At 38.0% G+C, this 15,166-nt stretch overlaps 1 protein-coding gene across 9 annotated transcripts in view; it reads left to right on the top strand.

The window, feature by feature from the left end:
* Positions 1–2,760: 2,760 nt before the first annotated feature.
* Positions 2,761–15,166, top strand: part of atxn7l1.S (ataxin 7-like 1 S homeolog) — a 99,246-nt gene continuing 86,840 nt past the window's right edge. For 4 of the 9 annotated variants that reach the window (XR_001935101.2, XR_001935100.2, XM_018255777.2 and 1 more), the window contains exons 1-2: positions 2,761–3,184; positions 3,666–3,734. Coding sequence is in view for 7 of the 9 variants with exons in the window: in XM_018255777.2 (XP_018111266.1) it covers positions 2,995–3,184; positions 3,666–3,734 (259 nt within the window). In the remaining 2 variants the exon portion in view is untranslated. The other 5 variants (XM_041588495.1, XM_018255781.2, XM_018255779.2 and 2 more) reach the window with 4 other exon arrangements.

Raw genomic sequence — 15,166 nt, 5'->3', positions numbered from 1 at the left:
ATGGTTAAGCTAACAAAAACGTAAAATGTATTCATTTTTTTTTTATTTTTTTCATCAGGAAAGCTCAAGCAGAGTTTTCTAGATTGGTGATATTTGAATAAATGCTAGGGTTTCATGCAATGTAATTTTTTTTATCACCTCAACTATGTTGTACTCGGTCCTCAAGACAGAAGGCAATGATGATTCTGAAGAGTTTAAGTTGTTTGCTATAGGGCATCATCTATCTATGAGATGACCTCTTTTGGTGCTAATTTCTTGGGACTGGGTTTGACAAAGGGTTTTCTGAGGATAAAATCAGTAAGTTTTTTTCAGTTAATAATGACACCACTAGTATATCTATAAAGACAGCACTGGCATGAGCGCTTATGTGCAGGCACAATATGATAGCGGGGGAGGGCTCAGGGAGAGCGGGCGGTCCCCCCGCAGTGCACCCTAGGCAAGTTTCTCTTCTGCCTACCCCTATTTCTGGCCCTGGCTCCTATGCCTTATTAAATGTTATATGTTTAGCTTTTCTCTAGCCTAAAGCTGGCCATTGACGCACAGATCCTATCTTACGAATCGAGGATTCATACGATTTTCGGATCGTGTGTGGAGAGTGCCGACATCTTTCGTCTGGCGGAGATCGGTCGTTTGGTCGATCAGACAGGTTTGATTTTGACCTGACCGATCCCGCCAGAGCCCATTGCGCATTGTAATTGCAATGAGGCTGTGACCACAAAATACATATAGACAAATGTATTTTCTCTGCACTCAACCCATTATCAATATATTTAAGACATAGACATTTTGTGCATACTGCTACAAATGTATAATGAAGCAATAGAATTCTTAATGAATCAGATGAAAATTGAGCATAGGACTGGCCAGATATGAGATGACTTTGACGTAGTTGGCCAGCTTGAATATATTGCAATATATGGACAAACAATCCCTGTTTTGTTTTAAGGGTAAGGCATTTTTTAGTAGCAGTATGCACAAAATGTCTATGTCTTAAATATATTGATAATGGGTTGAGTGCAGAGGACTCTTGTATTTGTCTATATGTATTTTGTGGTCACAGCCTCATTGCACCCCCGCCTAATGGTTTTAAAAATTAGTGGTAAGCACAACTTTCCCATGATATATATATAATATATATAATATTTGAACATCAACAAGTTTTAAAAAGACAAGTTTAGAGAGCCTTTTTTATGCCTCTATTCTAGACTAAAGGCTTGCCTCTCTGTTTTTTTTCTAGGTTTGTGTACTAAAACCAGGCCTACTGGGTGCAAGGGTTCAGGGTCACCTCTTTACCCATCTCTTTCAGTAACAGGTTCCTTGCAGCCTTTAGGATAATAGTACAATCCACTGTTCTGAATTGAATATAGTAGCAGAATATAAAGGGCAGCATCACATCCAGCAGTCTGAACAATAGGAAGAAGAGTAATAAGGAATTATTATAGACCCGGAGTACTTGGGTTCACTTTTATTTAACTTGTTAAGGGAGGTTATTGTAAGTAATATATCAGTGTTTGCAAATGACGCAAAACTATCCAGCCCAATTTATTCCATCCAGGATGTGGCATCCTTGCAACAGGATCTTGACAAACTGGCAATCTGGGCAGCTAAATGTTACATGAGATTCAATGTTTATAAATGTAATGCACCTGGGATGTAAAAATATCCAAGCCACTTATACCCTTAATAGGACTGCACTTGGCAAATCCATAATGGAAAAGTACCTTGGAGTCCTTGTAGATAATAAAAACTTGGCTGTAGCAAGCAATGCCAGTCAGCAGCATCAAGGGCAAATAAGGTCTTGAGCTGTATTAAAAGGGGAATTGATTCACATGAGTAGGGGGTTATTCTTCCACTGTACAGAGCACTGGTAAGGCCCCATCTAGAATATGCCGTAGAGTTTTGGTCTTTGGTGCTCAAACAGCACATTATTGTATTAGAGAGGGTACAGAGAAGGGCAACTAAGCTGGTAAAAGTTATGGGAAAGACTGGCCAAATTGAGGTTGTTCACGATGAAGAAGAGGCACTTAAGGGGAGATATGATAACTATGTATAAATATTATATATAAGGGGATCATATAATAATCTCTCTAATGCTTTATTTACCAGTAGGAATTTCCATCTGACACAAGGTCACCCATTCCGATTAGAAGAAAGGAGATTCCATCTAAATATTCAGAAGGGTTTTTACAGCTGTGAAGATGTGGAATTCTCTCCCTGAATCAGTTGTACAGGCTGATACATTAGATAGCTTTAAGAAGGGGTTGGATGGCTTGTTAGCAAGTAATGGAATACAGGGTTATGGGAGATAGCTCATAGTACAAGTTGATCCAGGGACTAGTCCGATTACCATCTTGGAGTCAGGAAGGAATTTTCCCCCCTTAAGGAAGATTGGAGAGGCTTCAAACATTTTGTGTTTTTTTTGCCTTTCTCTGGATTAACTAGGATAATCTGTCATAATACTTCTTTTACAGACTTCTCCATAGATTGTATTGTGTAGTGTATGGAAGAACCTGTAGCGAGAGATCGGTTGTTGTGAGCCTTCCCAAAGAACTGAAAGGGATATAAAAAAATGATAATTAAATTGAAACTTTGTTATGTTCATGTATATCAGAAATGTAATGTTCTGTCTTTACGAGAAAAAATTTCACTGGGTTGTTCCCTTTTCAGTTCTACAATGTCCACTTTCAGCGTGACCGATATAATCCACCAAAGTCGCTTACACGACGAACTACGGTCTTCTCAATTCAAAACAATCTGCGAATGACGAAGTAAAACGGAGTAAGTGTTTCTGGGACAGCTGTAAAGTCCGCAGGTAAAAAGAGGCATGCAATCACCAAAGACAGGTAACTACAGCTTCAGCACAGAACGCTCCGAGAAGCTGTTTGCGCCCTCTACAGTCCTCCCGCGTCACAGCGCTCCGCAGGCTGACAGAAACACAGCGAGGAGGATCACAGAGACAGGCTCTCGGCTTCCTCCTCCCCTTCATTCAGCTCAATGGCGGAACGTTCCGAAGATGACGTCACGGCGCCTCGAATCCCGTGTCGCTCCGCTTCCGAAGGAAAGGAAAAGCAACAAGAAGGAAGAGCAATGGCGACACTGGATCGCAAAGTGCCCAGTCCGGAGGCGTTTCTGGGCAAACCGTGGTCCTCTTGGATCGACGCCGCCAAATTACACTGCTCTGACAGTAAGAACCCAGCCCCATCCGCCTACCCATTTGGCCTGTAACCGATCAGTTAGCACCACACACCCAGGGTTCATACTGGCATCTACATTGATACATAGAAAATAAAAGTGAGAGAGTGCTCTCTGGTCTCCCAGTGCTACTCCTATTAGAGACAGACTGAGGACAATTAGCAGATATAGGGAGAGACCCGTATGCACAAGAAGAGAGACACCAGCTCCAGACTGAGAGTGTGTGCATTTACTGTGTGTGTCTATGAGAGAGAGGCCCATCCTTTAGTGCTGTCTGTGCTGGTGCTGTATGTACTGGGCTCACTATATACACCCAGTGTATATTCAATATGTGCTTGTGCTCAGTGTGCATGCTTTCTGCTACCCCAGTGCCCAGGCTCAGTGAACAAGGTTTGCAACACAGATTGCCTGTACTCCACTCTTTGCATATACAGAAATCACCAACCTCACTTTGGCTTTGCTTTTATCCTCAGATGTAGACCTAGAAGAAACTGGAAAAGAGGGTGGAAAAAGCAGGGAGGTTATGAGGCTTAATAAGGAAGGTAAGTGATGTGGAGTCATGTAGACAGTTGTTCTTTTTCTTACTGTAAACTGTCAATGCAAGTTGCCCATGTTCTCTGGCCATGTTAGCAATCCTTTTAGGCAACCTAATGTGTTGTGTATGAATGTGTTCTGTGCAAGAACTCTCAGAAACACATTGTCAAAGTTTGTCAATTGCCTATCTGTTGCCTATTACACTTTATGTGCTCTTAAAACAAGGTGTTTTATTTATATATATATATATATATATATATATATATATATAACAACCTATGGCCTGGTGCACAGCAGATCACCAGTTAATGCCTAGGTGCTGCAACAAACAAATCCCATAATATTAAAACAAAAAAAGTAGTCCGCACTCAATAGGTCTTGTGAAGTCTTTATTCAACGTTTCGGCTCCTGTAGGTGACTTCCTGAGGATGGCTCGTGTACAGGAGCTGAAACGTTGAACATATATATATAAAATATATATATATATCAGTCCACAAAAGCACTCACAGCAGCCGCCATTAAGCGTATATCAGCAAGTCTTTACTTGTGCATGGTGTATCAACGCGTTTCGGCTCACCTGGAGCCGTCGTCAGGATCCGGCTACGTGATTGGTGAGTGCCGATAAATGCGATGTGTGTGTATATATGTGTATGTGTGTATATATATATATATATGTATGTATATATATATGTATGTATGTATATATGTATGTATATATATATATATATATATATATATATATATATATATGTATGTATGTATATATATATATATATATATATATATATATATATATACGCTCACACTCTGATCCAGTCTTGGAGTCACTTGGGTCAAAGCTTTAGCATACAAGAATTAAATAGGGACCCGCACGCCAATGTTGCGTGAAGAAAAAAAGGTTTTTATTTCAACTTGTGGATGCACAAGTTGAAATAAAAACCTTTTTTTCTTCACGCAACATTGGAGTGCGGGCCCCTATTTAATTTTTATATATATATATATATATATATATATATATATATATATATATATATATATATATATATATATATTATTGAATCTATGATCACAATTATGAGTGAGCTGATGTAAACAGCTCCAAACACAGGATATGTATGTCTCTGTTTGCTTAAATATATAAAATACATTGTGCCATAGATCAGTGTTGGGTTGGATCACAAACAATAGGGTCAAGCTATGTAACCAGCATAAATAAACAATGTTTACCTGGAGCACTACTTGCTCATAAAATCAGATGCCATGAGCTTTTAGTTCTTCTAGGGCAAGTAATCATTTTAGGGTAGATTTATCAAAGTGTGATATTAGAGCTCACCATAGGAAAATGCCACCACTCTATTCTATGGGATTTTTAAAGCACTGTACGTAAAGGGGAACTATTGCGAAAATAAAAATATAAGCTTCAGCATACTGAAATGAGAAACTTTCTAAATACAATCAATTAAAAATTCTGTACCGTTTCTGAAATAATCAAGTTTATCTTTACTTATCTCCGCATCTATTTCTGTTCATTAGGTTCAATATATCTTATGGAGGGGGGGGGCTGCTTTTGCCTAGAAGATGTATTAGGGTCTGGCCCCACAGGTAGATTCGGGGCGATTAGTCGCCAGGTGACAAATCTCCTCTTCTTCTTGCCTCACGAGGAAACTTCAGGCAACTTCGGAAAACGAATCTCCCCAATCTGCCTTCCCCTGCCTTCCGCCGGCTAAAATGTAAATCACCTGGGGGCAGGCACACAGAACGCTTCGTTTTCCGAAGTCATCTGAAGTTTCCTCGTGAGGCAAGAAGAAGAGGAGATTTGTCTCCTGGAGACTAATCTCCCCGAATCTGCTCCTGTGGCCAGACCCTAAGAGCTCACTCTATTAAAATCCACAGACATCATGTATCTCTACATGCAAAATTAGTGCAAAAGGCAGTTATTTTGTTTGTACTGAAATCAGTTATTTGAATGAGCTCTAATTCATCTGCTAGGAAAGGAAGCCCCCCCCATAAGATATATCGGATCTAACTGTCAATGACATTCATGACATTCATGCACCCAACTGCTGCATGAAGACAGTATGAAGAGAAACATGTTGAGAGAGTGATACTGAACATAAACTTGATTATTTCAGAAACAATGCAGAATATTGATTGTATTTACAGAGTTTCTTATTTCATTATGCTGAAGCTTATATCAAATTTTAATTTCTGCTATAGTTCCCCTTTACACTTTTTTGTAGAAACATTTCCTTTCAAAGTAATATTCCAGTTATGTCATATTAGCCCACATCTGAATGACTTGACTGAAGTATAACTCAGTATAACTCATCTACTTGCACTACCAATAGAATTTCACAATCATGTTTGATTTACAAGGCAATACCAAGTAAATGCGTGCTTGATCATATGTAAATCTCTCCTACTGAGTTGATTCACCAACTTGTGACTGAATAGTGAAGTACTTTAAAGGAAAATATTGTTACAGATTTACAATGTAAGTTGTAACATTTTTGTTTTTAAGTTTTATCTCTCATACTCAGACAAGGAAAACAATTAAAGCGAAGCACATGTGCATGTTTCTCAAAGAATCATTATTTCCCAGTGCTTATGTGTAGTATGCCACTGACAATGCCATGCCCATATACCAAGTGATTGATCACATTGTGTTCAGGGGTTACTTATCTGTGCATTCCATCTGTCATAGACTTAAAATTAGATAAGGTAAAGATGAGAAATCTTAGAATGTTTCAAATGGCATCAACAAGATGTGGAATGAATGAATGAATAATCTTGTTCCCCTTTATAAAACTTTGGACAATAAACAGTGAATTACTAAAAAGAAGAGTGTCACTGGGGCTATTTTAGTTAGCCGGTATGATCCTAGTGATGTAATGTGGGGATCCCCAACCTTTATTTATTTATTTATTTATTTATTTTTACCTGTGAGCCACATTCAAATGTACATAGAGTCAGGGAGCAACACAAGCATAAAAATAGTTTGAGGGGTGCTAAAATAAAGGCTGTTGTTCGCGATTTGGTAGCCCCTATGTGGACCGGCAGCCAACAAGAGGCTCTGTTTGGCAGTACACCTGGTTTTCTTGCAACCAAAACATGCCTACAAGTCAAGAATTCAAAACTAAGCACCTGCTTTGAGACTACTGGGAGCAACATCCAAGGGTTGGTGAGCAACATGTTGCTGACAAGCCACTGGTTGGGGAATACTGAGCTAATGTATCTTGCTCCAGAGCAGCTGCTCTACATTAGATTATTAGAGATATACCAGCCAACTATGTAGTCCCTGGTGAGCCTTTTATTTGTATAATATCACCATTCATTTTCTGAAGTATTGTGTTATTACAGTTATTGCATCTGTACCAGAGAGTCAACATTAGCCTCTGGGAGAGGGGGTCCTTGAACATGATGGCTGTGCAGACTAAGGTTACATTCTGCTCTGCATTCATTGTGCAAGGGGTTTATGTTCTCATAGTTATTTATACAGTGCAATTAAGTGTGCAGGGGTGAGTGCCAGTAACTGAACCCCATGTTATTGCTGCATGTGAGATAGGCTGCTCCACAAGTATTTCAGAGCTTCTGTTTTTCATCTGGCCCTATGTACAAGCTGACTGTGTGTTGCATGTTTCCATTACTATATATATGTATGTATGTATGTATGTATGTATGTATGTATGTATGTATATATATATATATATATATATATATATATATATATATATATATATATATATATATATATATATATATATATATATTATGCTAGTTATTTGTTGTTCTACTTTTTAATCCTTGCTGGGCAAGTCCGTAAAAGATTTTATTCAGCAGGTCCTGTGTCTGGAGCGTAATAAGAATAAGCACCCTTCTATGATTGCTATCGATGAACCATCTTAGAAGGGTGCACTCTAGGGTCTTTGTATCAGTTATTTGACAGTTATTTTGACATCAATGTTTAGGTTCTGTTCACAGAGCTTTCTTTCTTTATGTATAAACAGTAATAACAGTACTGTATAGCGTTATTTAGTTTGTCGCTTCATAACACTTTCTCAGTGGCCAGATTTCTTACGTTCCAGAGGTTTGTACCAGCCTAACATCTTAATAACTATAGAATGGACTCAGTGGAACACTGTACTGACGTAAGAGGTCTCATTTCAAAATAAAAGCATGAAAATAACGTATTTTCCTTAAAATGATGTCTTCCAAACTATGGTGGGAACAAAGATAATATAAAATTAAATTATTTTTATCTTGCTTTTCTTCTTAAAGGGCAAGTCAACCCCAAATTAAAATTTGCCCAATAAAAGAAAACTTTATTCTAAGCAACTTTGCAATATACATTCATTACAAATTTACTATGTTTTTTAAGTTATTTTTTATATGTACTGCTATTAAAAGCACTATTTCTCTGTCACTTTCTATTCTAGTAGCCACTAGAGAGAGTAATTCTTTATATAAACTGTTGTTCCTGTCCGCAGTAATCTCATCTTTTTTTTAATGGAAATCCACAAGCAAATATTGAACTTTGTTGATAAATACGTGTCTCAGTGTGATTGCGGTTACCGTATTCAGTATTGCTTGCCACAGGAATAACACATTGTTGCTTTTGAGAGTGACATATCATGTTTAATAAAGAGGGAGTTCAGCTGTATTCAAATGATAATATTGTGTATCTTGGAATACACCGCATTTTAAATTTGTGTTGCAGTTTTAGGCATTAGCTGTAAAACTGATCTACAAAGTCAATTTCCCATTTTGTATTGAGTGAAAGGTTGAAAAAGATAGATTGTGAAGTGATAGATAGTGAAGATAGATATGTGAAGTGTTACTGAAACTATACCTTCCACATGATGTTTAATCTTGTTCTTATAATTCCTCCCATCTTTATTTTAGGTTCTGTCCCTATTTCTACTCTGCAGTATCTTTTGCAGGTGACTTCAGTATTCTGCACATCTGCATCCATGTGATGGAGGTCATTTTCCAGACAATTTATGTGGGCTGTAGGTGTGATATTTCTTTCTGATGTAACGTTCATTGACACAAATACCTCAGGTCAGTTTTGAACTTGGATCTCCTGTAGCACAAGATCTTAGGTAGTGAGCACTTTATTTTTCTGTAGATCTTCTGGGTTGCATTTGACAGCAGCTTTATATTGTTTAGGAAGAGCTGTTTAAAACAACTTAAATCATTTTGGCATTATTTGGGATTGTACTGAAATGAGCAAGTGTAGTTTTGATGCTGTTTTATGATTGTATATGATGCTGCAAAAGTTGTTGGCATGATTAAAGACACAAAAAACAACCATTGAATGCAGCTTTTTGCACAGTATTTTAAACATTTTTAGAATGTCTGGCATAAACTAATTTGCACATCTTTAGAAATAAACATGCCTTTTTTTTAAAGGTGAATTTTTTTTATTTATTTTAACAACAAAACAAAATACAAAACAACAATTGACAATACAGCCTCTGGTGATATGGCATATGAGTTATGATGGGTCAAGCTCAGACTTATACTGACAGGAGGATCCTATAACTAAATGAAGCAATTTTTATCGTGCAGGCAATTCTAGATAACGTTATAAAACAGGTCATATCAAGTTTAAAGGTACTAATTTCCACAGAGTCCTGATCGCACCAGTCCCCCCATATTTTGTCAAACTTGTCATGTGCTCCCCTCATTTCATAAGTTCAGGTCCCCATAGACCGATTTAAGAGAAGGACGACCAATCCTTCGAAATTATTGTGCGGTTAGTGGGATTCGAACAATCAAACATCTTATGATTTTTCGTCAGGAAATTGATCGGCCAGGTTAAAAAAATCTTTGTCGGCCCCAATGCAATTTATCTATGTTTGCAGGGCCAAACAGGCAGCTACCCTTTGTTTTCCTGGCAAATTGGTCTTTTTAGTTGATGGACAATTCGTACGATCGTTGACGATCAGATCTTTTCAAAATCTCAACATCTATGGCCAGCTTTAGTTTTATAAGGGGCATCAACCAGGCATCTCCAGAAGGTTAGGGAGAGTTCCTCCCATCCAGTGTATGATCACCATTTTTTTTATTAACTAATTTTAGCCCCTTGATGGTTGGGCATTCCCTTATAATGCCAGGGGTTCAATTTCTAGTGCAAATTTGATTGGATTCACAGTTGAAAGGGAGGGGAGATATAGTTATTGACCCTCACTGCAGCTACCAGGGATTTGTACAGTAGTTTTGACCCCCCGAATGAATTTGCTACTTAGGCCAAATCTGTGTAGTACTTGCCAGAGGGAGTCACATTCTACCGAGTCGAAAGCCGTCTCAGAATCAAGCGAGGCTACCACCCTAGACCCGTTGTTCGTATGTGGGAGTTGGAGGTTAGTGAAGAGGCGACGGAGGTTGAAGTCAGTTGCCCTGCCTGGCATAAACCTGGATTGATTTGGGTGTATTTGATCCTCCAATGCCCCGGGTAAGTCTTGCAGCCAGAATTTTTGCCAATATTTTGGTGTCATATTTGAGGGATATTGGGCTGTATGAACTGCAATGGGCTGTATCTCGCCCTGCCTTTTGGATGACCACTATGAGGGCTTCAGCAAAGGATGGTAGGAGTAATTGAGAGTTCCAGGCTGCTTGAAATGTCTCTAGGAGGCATGGAGTTATTAAGTGGGCTAGTGATTTGTACCATTCTGGAGTGAGCCCATTCAGACCAGGGGTTTTATTAGATGGGAGGGATTGGATGGCGAGGTTGACTTCTTCTGCAGTTATATGGGGTAACCTCAGTATCTAAATAGAATCGAGGAAGTGGTTCAGCTAAAGTTTTGTGTTTGAGGTAGAGGAGTTAGAGATTTTCTAATTACTTGGCAAACGTTTCTGCTATCAAGTCGGGTTCGTAGAGCATCTGGCCCCCTTCAGATTGTATGCAGGGCACATCCAGGAGGGGTTGTTTTGTTTGGATAGGAAGGCCAGTGTTTTACTGTTTGTATCCCCTTTATCAAAAATTAGTTGGGAACTGTATAATAGGGCTTTTGTTGCAATGAATGTAGATTCCCTAGCCAGAACTGCCTCCACTAGTTTCACTTCTTCGTATGTGACTGCAGTTGGGTCACTAAAGTACTGCTGCTGAGCCTGCGTTAGTCACTTTTGAGCTTTAGCAACAGCCTTTTTAGCAGATGTTCTGACCTGGGCACTGAGGCTGTTAGGGAGCCCCAGGCAGTCGCCTTAGATGCCACTAATGTGCTTTTAGTAAGATATAATAATATGTGCCTTAAATATGGCAAATATTTCGAAAACATTTTTTTACTTTTACTGTTCCCAATTTTTTTACTGTACATCACCTTGTTTAGATCAGTTTTGTTTGAACACATGGTATTAGATTGTTCATGAATAATTGAGCAGAACTGCATTTTACTTTCAACAACTGTCTCCTTTAGTAAAGGACTGTGAGAAAATACTATCATTTCACTTACTGTTTATCTTACACATTGCACCTAATAATTCTAGTTCACTTTCTTCAATTATTTCCCCCCTTAATGGATAGGTATCTCACCATAGTGAGAAAATAAACTGACAGTCAATAGTTCTGGTCAGTTGTGACTGTTGTTAAATTAAGTAGCCATTATGCATATAATATTTTATTTTTTATTAGCAAGCTATGTAAAAAATTTTATTTGGAGCTCCACATTTCCTGGGTATTGAGGCCATAATGTACATAAGGGTACAACAGGAAGAGGGCAGAACTAGTTTAATGGGACCTGTCACCCTAAGAAATCATTCATCATGCACCAGAAAGGGGGTCTTAATGCCCATGTGCAGTGCCCTACACAATAATAGAGCATGAGGAGGGAAAGGGAAATCTGAGGCATGCAGTGACGTATAGAAAGTTTTGAATGGAAAGTAAAAGTAATAGACTGCCCACTTATATGCCTCGGACATAGAGGGGCAGGTAATATTTTATTGACAGCTCACATATTTAAACAGCTTTATAACAGGTATGGATGTTTTAATGAAAAAAAAGAATTTGGGTTCCATATTTAATTAGCAAAAGACTTTCATTAAACAGTTTTTTTATGTGTGAGGGACAGGTCAGCTTTAACTGATTCCCCCAAACTGCTGAGTCAATGTGTGCAGTATGTTATTGTGAGGGATTTCAGCTGTAGTAATTTTTCTAGATATTGTATGTGCCACATTTTTACAAATTTTTTTTTTTATCCATCACCACCTTTTTATATTCTTTAAACTATTGCCTACCATTATTATATCAACAGTTATACTGGACATCACCAATATCAGCTTGTGAAGTTAGCCTTAGTGAGTATCTTAGTTTCATGAGCATTCTTATTTTGGTTTTTATTACTCTAAAAGTTGTTTGATTGTTTGAGGTGTTGTTTATTTCTCATTTCAGCTGTTTTTCTTTGTTAATGTGTGAATGATTGTTATGTTTCTTTTTCACAGCTGAATTTCATCCCCTCTGTTGTCCTTTAGGGCTCTTACTGACGAACGGTTGAAGCTGCGCGCCCCTGTGTTCCGTTTTTCTGCGTACAGCCGCAGGGGAGCAAAGGAATAGACGCATTAAGCTTTTTAAATGGGGCTGTACTCACACAGGCACGTAATGCAGCATGTTGCGTCTCAACCTGTGTTCGGCGCCTACACGCGCCTATGTGAGTACAGCCCCATTGAAAAAAGCTTAATGCAATCCCCTGCGGCTGAACGCAGAAAAACGGAACGCAGCTTCAACTGCTCGTCGGTGCTCTTAGTCTCATTTTGTGATTCTGTTGTTTCCATAATGTGACTTGAAAGCTGCTGGTAACACTATGGTTGACAAAAGCCTTAGAAGTTCTTCATTCACATTTTAGTATGCTTTAGATAGACCGTTTAAGTAAGATGGATTTGGCCATTATTTATTAATAATTTTGTGAGTATTAATTATTTGCCTTGTATTCTGCCTCACTCCAAACTGAAACTTCTGGAGATCCAGAATATACATAATTCAGATACTGGGAAATACTGGATTTTTATTGTATGTTTGAAAAATATATGTCGTTGGATGAAAATGTTTGCCTGGAATACACACCTGTTTAAATCTTAGTGCCAGTGTTCCACTTCTGACACTTTCATGCAAACAAGGGTTTAAAGATGCTGATTTTGATCTAACACGACCCACATACAGTGTGGAAAAGTCTGTTATATGTTGTCAAATTTGTAACATGATTATATGAGGCATTTGATTATACGGTGTTAAATGACAATATATGAAATGGTACTAATGGAATAGAACACGTTCTGTAATTTCTTGGAATGTCCGTAATTGAATTTTTTTGGTGGTTGTTTTTCAATTATGTACATATCATGCTTAGTTTAAGCCAAATTAACTGAATGAATGTAAACATCATCATTGATAAAGCTTGGTCTAGAGGAGATAATTTTTGATGCCCCTTTGTGATCAATTTTGAATGTTTTTGCTCTCCCAGCAACTGCAATTCTAGTGCAGATGATGTACTAGTCATTGTTCATGGTTTCTGCAGTAGGCTAAACAATATTGTACATATTTATAATGTGTAATATTTATAAGTTTCTGTTGTTTGATTACTTGATTAGCTGCTGTTGTCTAAAGGTGGCCATAGATGTAACATTGGTCACACAAAAGTTTGCTCATTTTTAGTAGAAACGTGTTAGAGCTGGACCATCAGATATACAGGTAGAAGCAATAGAATTCAATATGTCTATGGCCACCTTTAAAGAGGCAGTCATGAGAAGAAGCGTGAGGAGTGGCCATGGCAAATCAGGCTTTGTACAGTGTACAATATGTGTTTGTCTCTTTTTTTTAAAATGCAGTTCATACACTTGTTAGTGTGAGAACCCTTTTTCTCCCTCCATAACCACAGTTATTATGTCGTAATCACATTACTTCTCATGCTGTGTGGACACAAAAATGTACCGTGTACTTTCTAGTTATAAAACTCAAAAGGATGTAGTTTGATGTAATCACCTCTGAGAAACTTGTCTGCTGATACAATTATAGTAGCCGTGTCATATTATCATATATTTTATATATAAAAGAACACAAAACAGGAAGTCTGGATTCCTTAATGCAGTGAGAAAACAGGAGGTTGATATCACCCATTACTGTTGTGGTTTCAGAAGCTGCAATATGTGACATAGAGTTGTTTTTAGAATAATAGCAGTGTGTTTAAAAAAGTGAATATAGTTTTTTATTTCCATACACACACACATGCATTGGGAACACTGTATATTATATTCCAAATGAAAACATGAAGACATTTTTAACAAATGTGTTTTATTCCTTTACAGAAAGTAAAGAAAGGGGGATATTATGCTGTTCCATAGAATAGCAATGTCTGCATTCTTCTTTATAAACTCAAACATTCACTGTATAAACTGAAAAATGTTCAACATTATGCTTTTATTTGAATCACTGAACTAATATTAAGTTGTATAACCACTGAACTGTTTCTGAAAACTGCTGCACATCTGTATTGCATGGAGTCCACCAACTTCTGGCACCTGTTACATCCCACAATTCTTCTGCATTTCTTGGTTTTGCTTCACAAACAACATTTTTGATGTAAACCAACAGTTTTCTATTGGATTATGGTCAGGGGATTGGGCTGGCCTCTCCATAATGTCAACCTTGTTGGTCTGGAACCAAGATGTTGCTCGTTTACTGGTGTGTTTGGGGTCGTTGTTTTGTTGAAACACCTATTTCAAGGGTATTTCCTTGAAGGCAACATGACCTCTTCAAGTATTTTGATGAATTGAATCTGATCCATGATCCCTGTTATGCCATAAATAGACCCAACATCATAGTATGAGAAACATCCCCATATCATGATACTTATGCCACCATGCTTCACTGTCTTCAGTGTTTACTGTGGCTTGAATTCACAGTTTCGGGGGTTGTCTGACAAATTGTCTGCGGTCCCTAGATCCAAAAAGAACAATTTTGCTTTAGTCCACAAAATGTTGCACCATTTCTCTTTAGGCCAGTTACTGTGTTCTTTGGCACATTGTAACCTCTTCAGCAAGTCTTTTTTTCAACAACGGGACTTTGCTGGGGCTTCTTGCTTGGCTTCACATAGGTGCCTTCTAATTGTAATAGTACTCACAGGTAACTTTAGACCTTCTTTGATCTTCCTGAAGCTGATCATTGGCTGAGTCTTTGTCATTTTGGCTATTATTCTATCCATTCAAATGGTAGTTTCCTGCTTACTTCCACGTCTTTCAGGTTTTGGTTGCCATTTTAAAGCATTTGAGATCATTTTAGCTGAGCAGCCTTTCATTTTATGCACCTCTTTATATGTTTTCCTCTCTCCAATCAACTTTTTAATCAAAGTATGCTGTTCTTCTAAACAATGTCTGGAATGACACATTTCAGAGAGAAATGCACCCACCATTCACAACATTTGCTGTCTTCCTTTTTAAATAAGGGCTATAA

The sequence above is a fragment of the Xenopus laevis genome, chromosome 3S, assembly GCF_017654675.1.
Source record: "Xenopus laevis strain J_2021 chromosome 3S, Xenopus_laevis_v10.1, whole genome shotgun sequence".
Taxonomy (NCBI): Eukaryota; Metazoa; Chordata; class Amphibia; order Anura; family Pipidae; genus Xenopus; species Xenopus laevis.
This window is presented reverse-complemented; position numbering and strand designations above follow the sequence as displayed.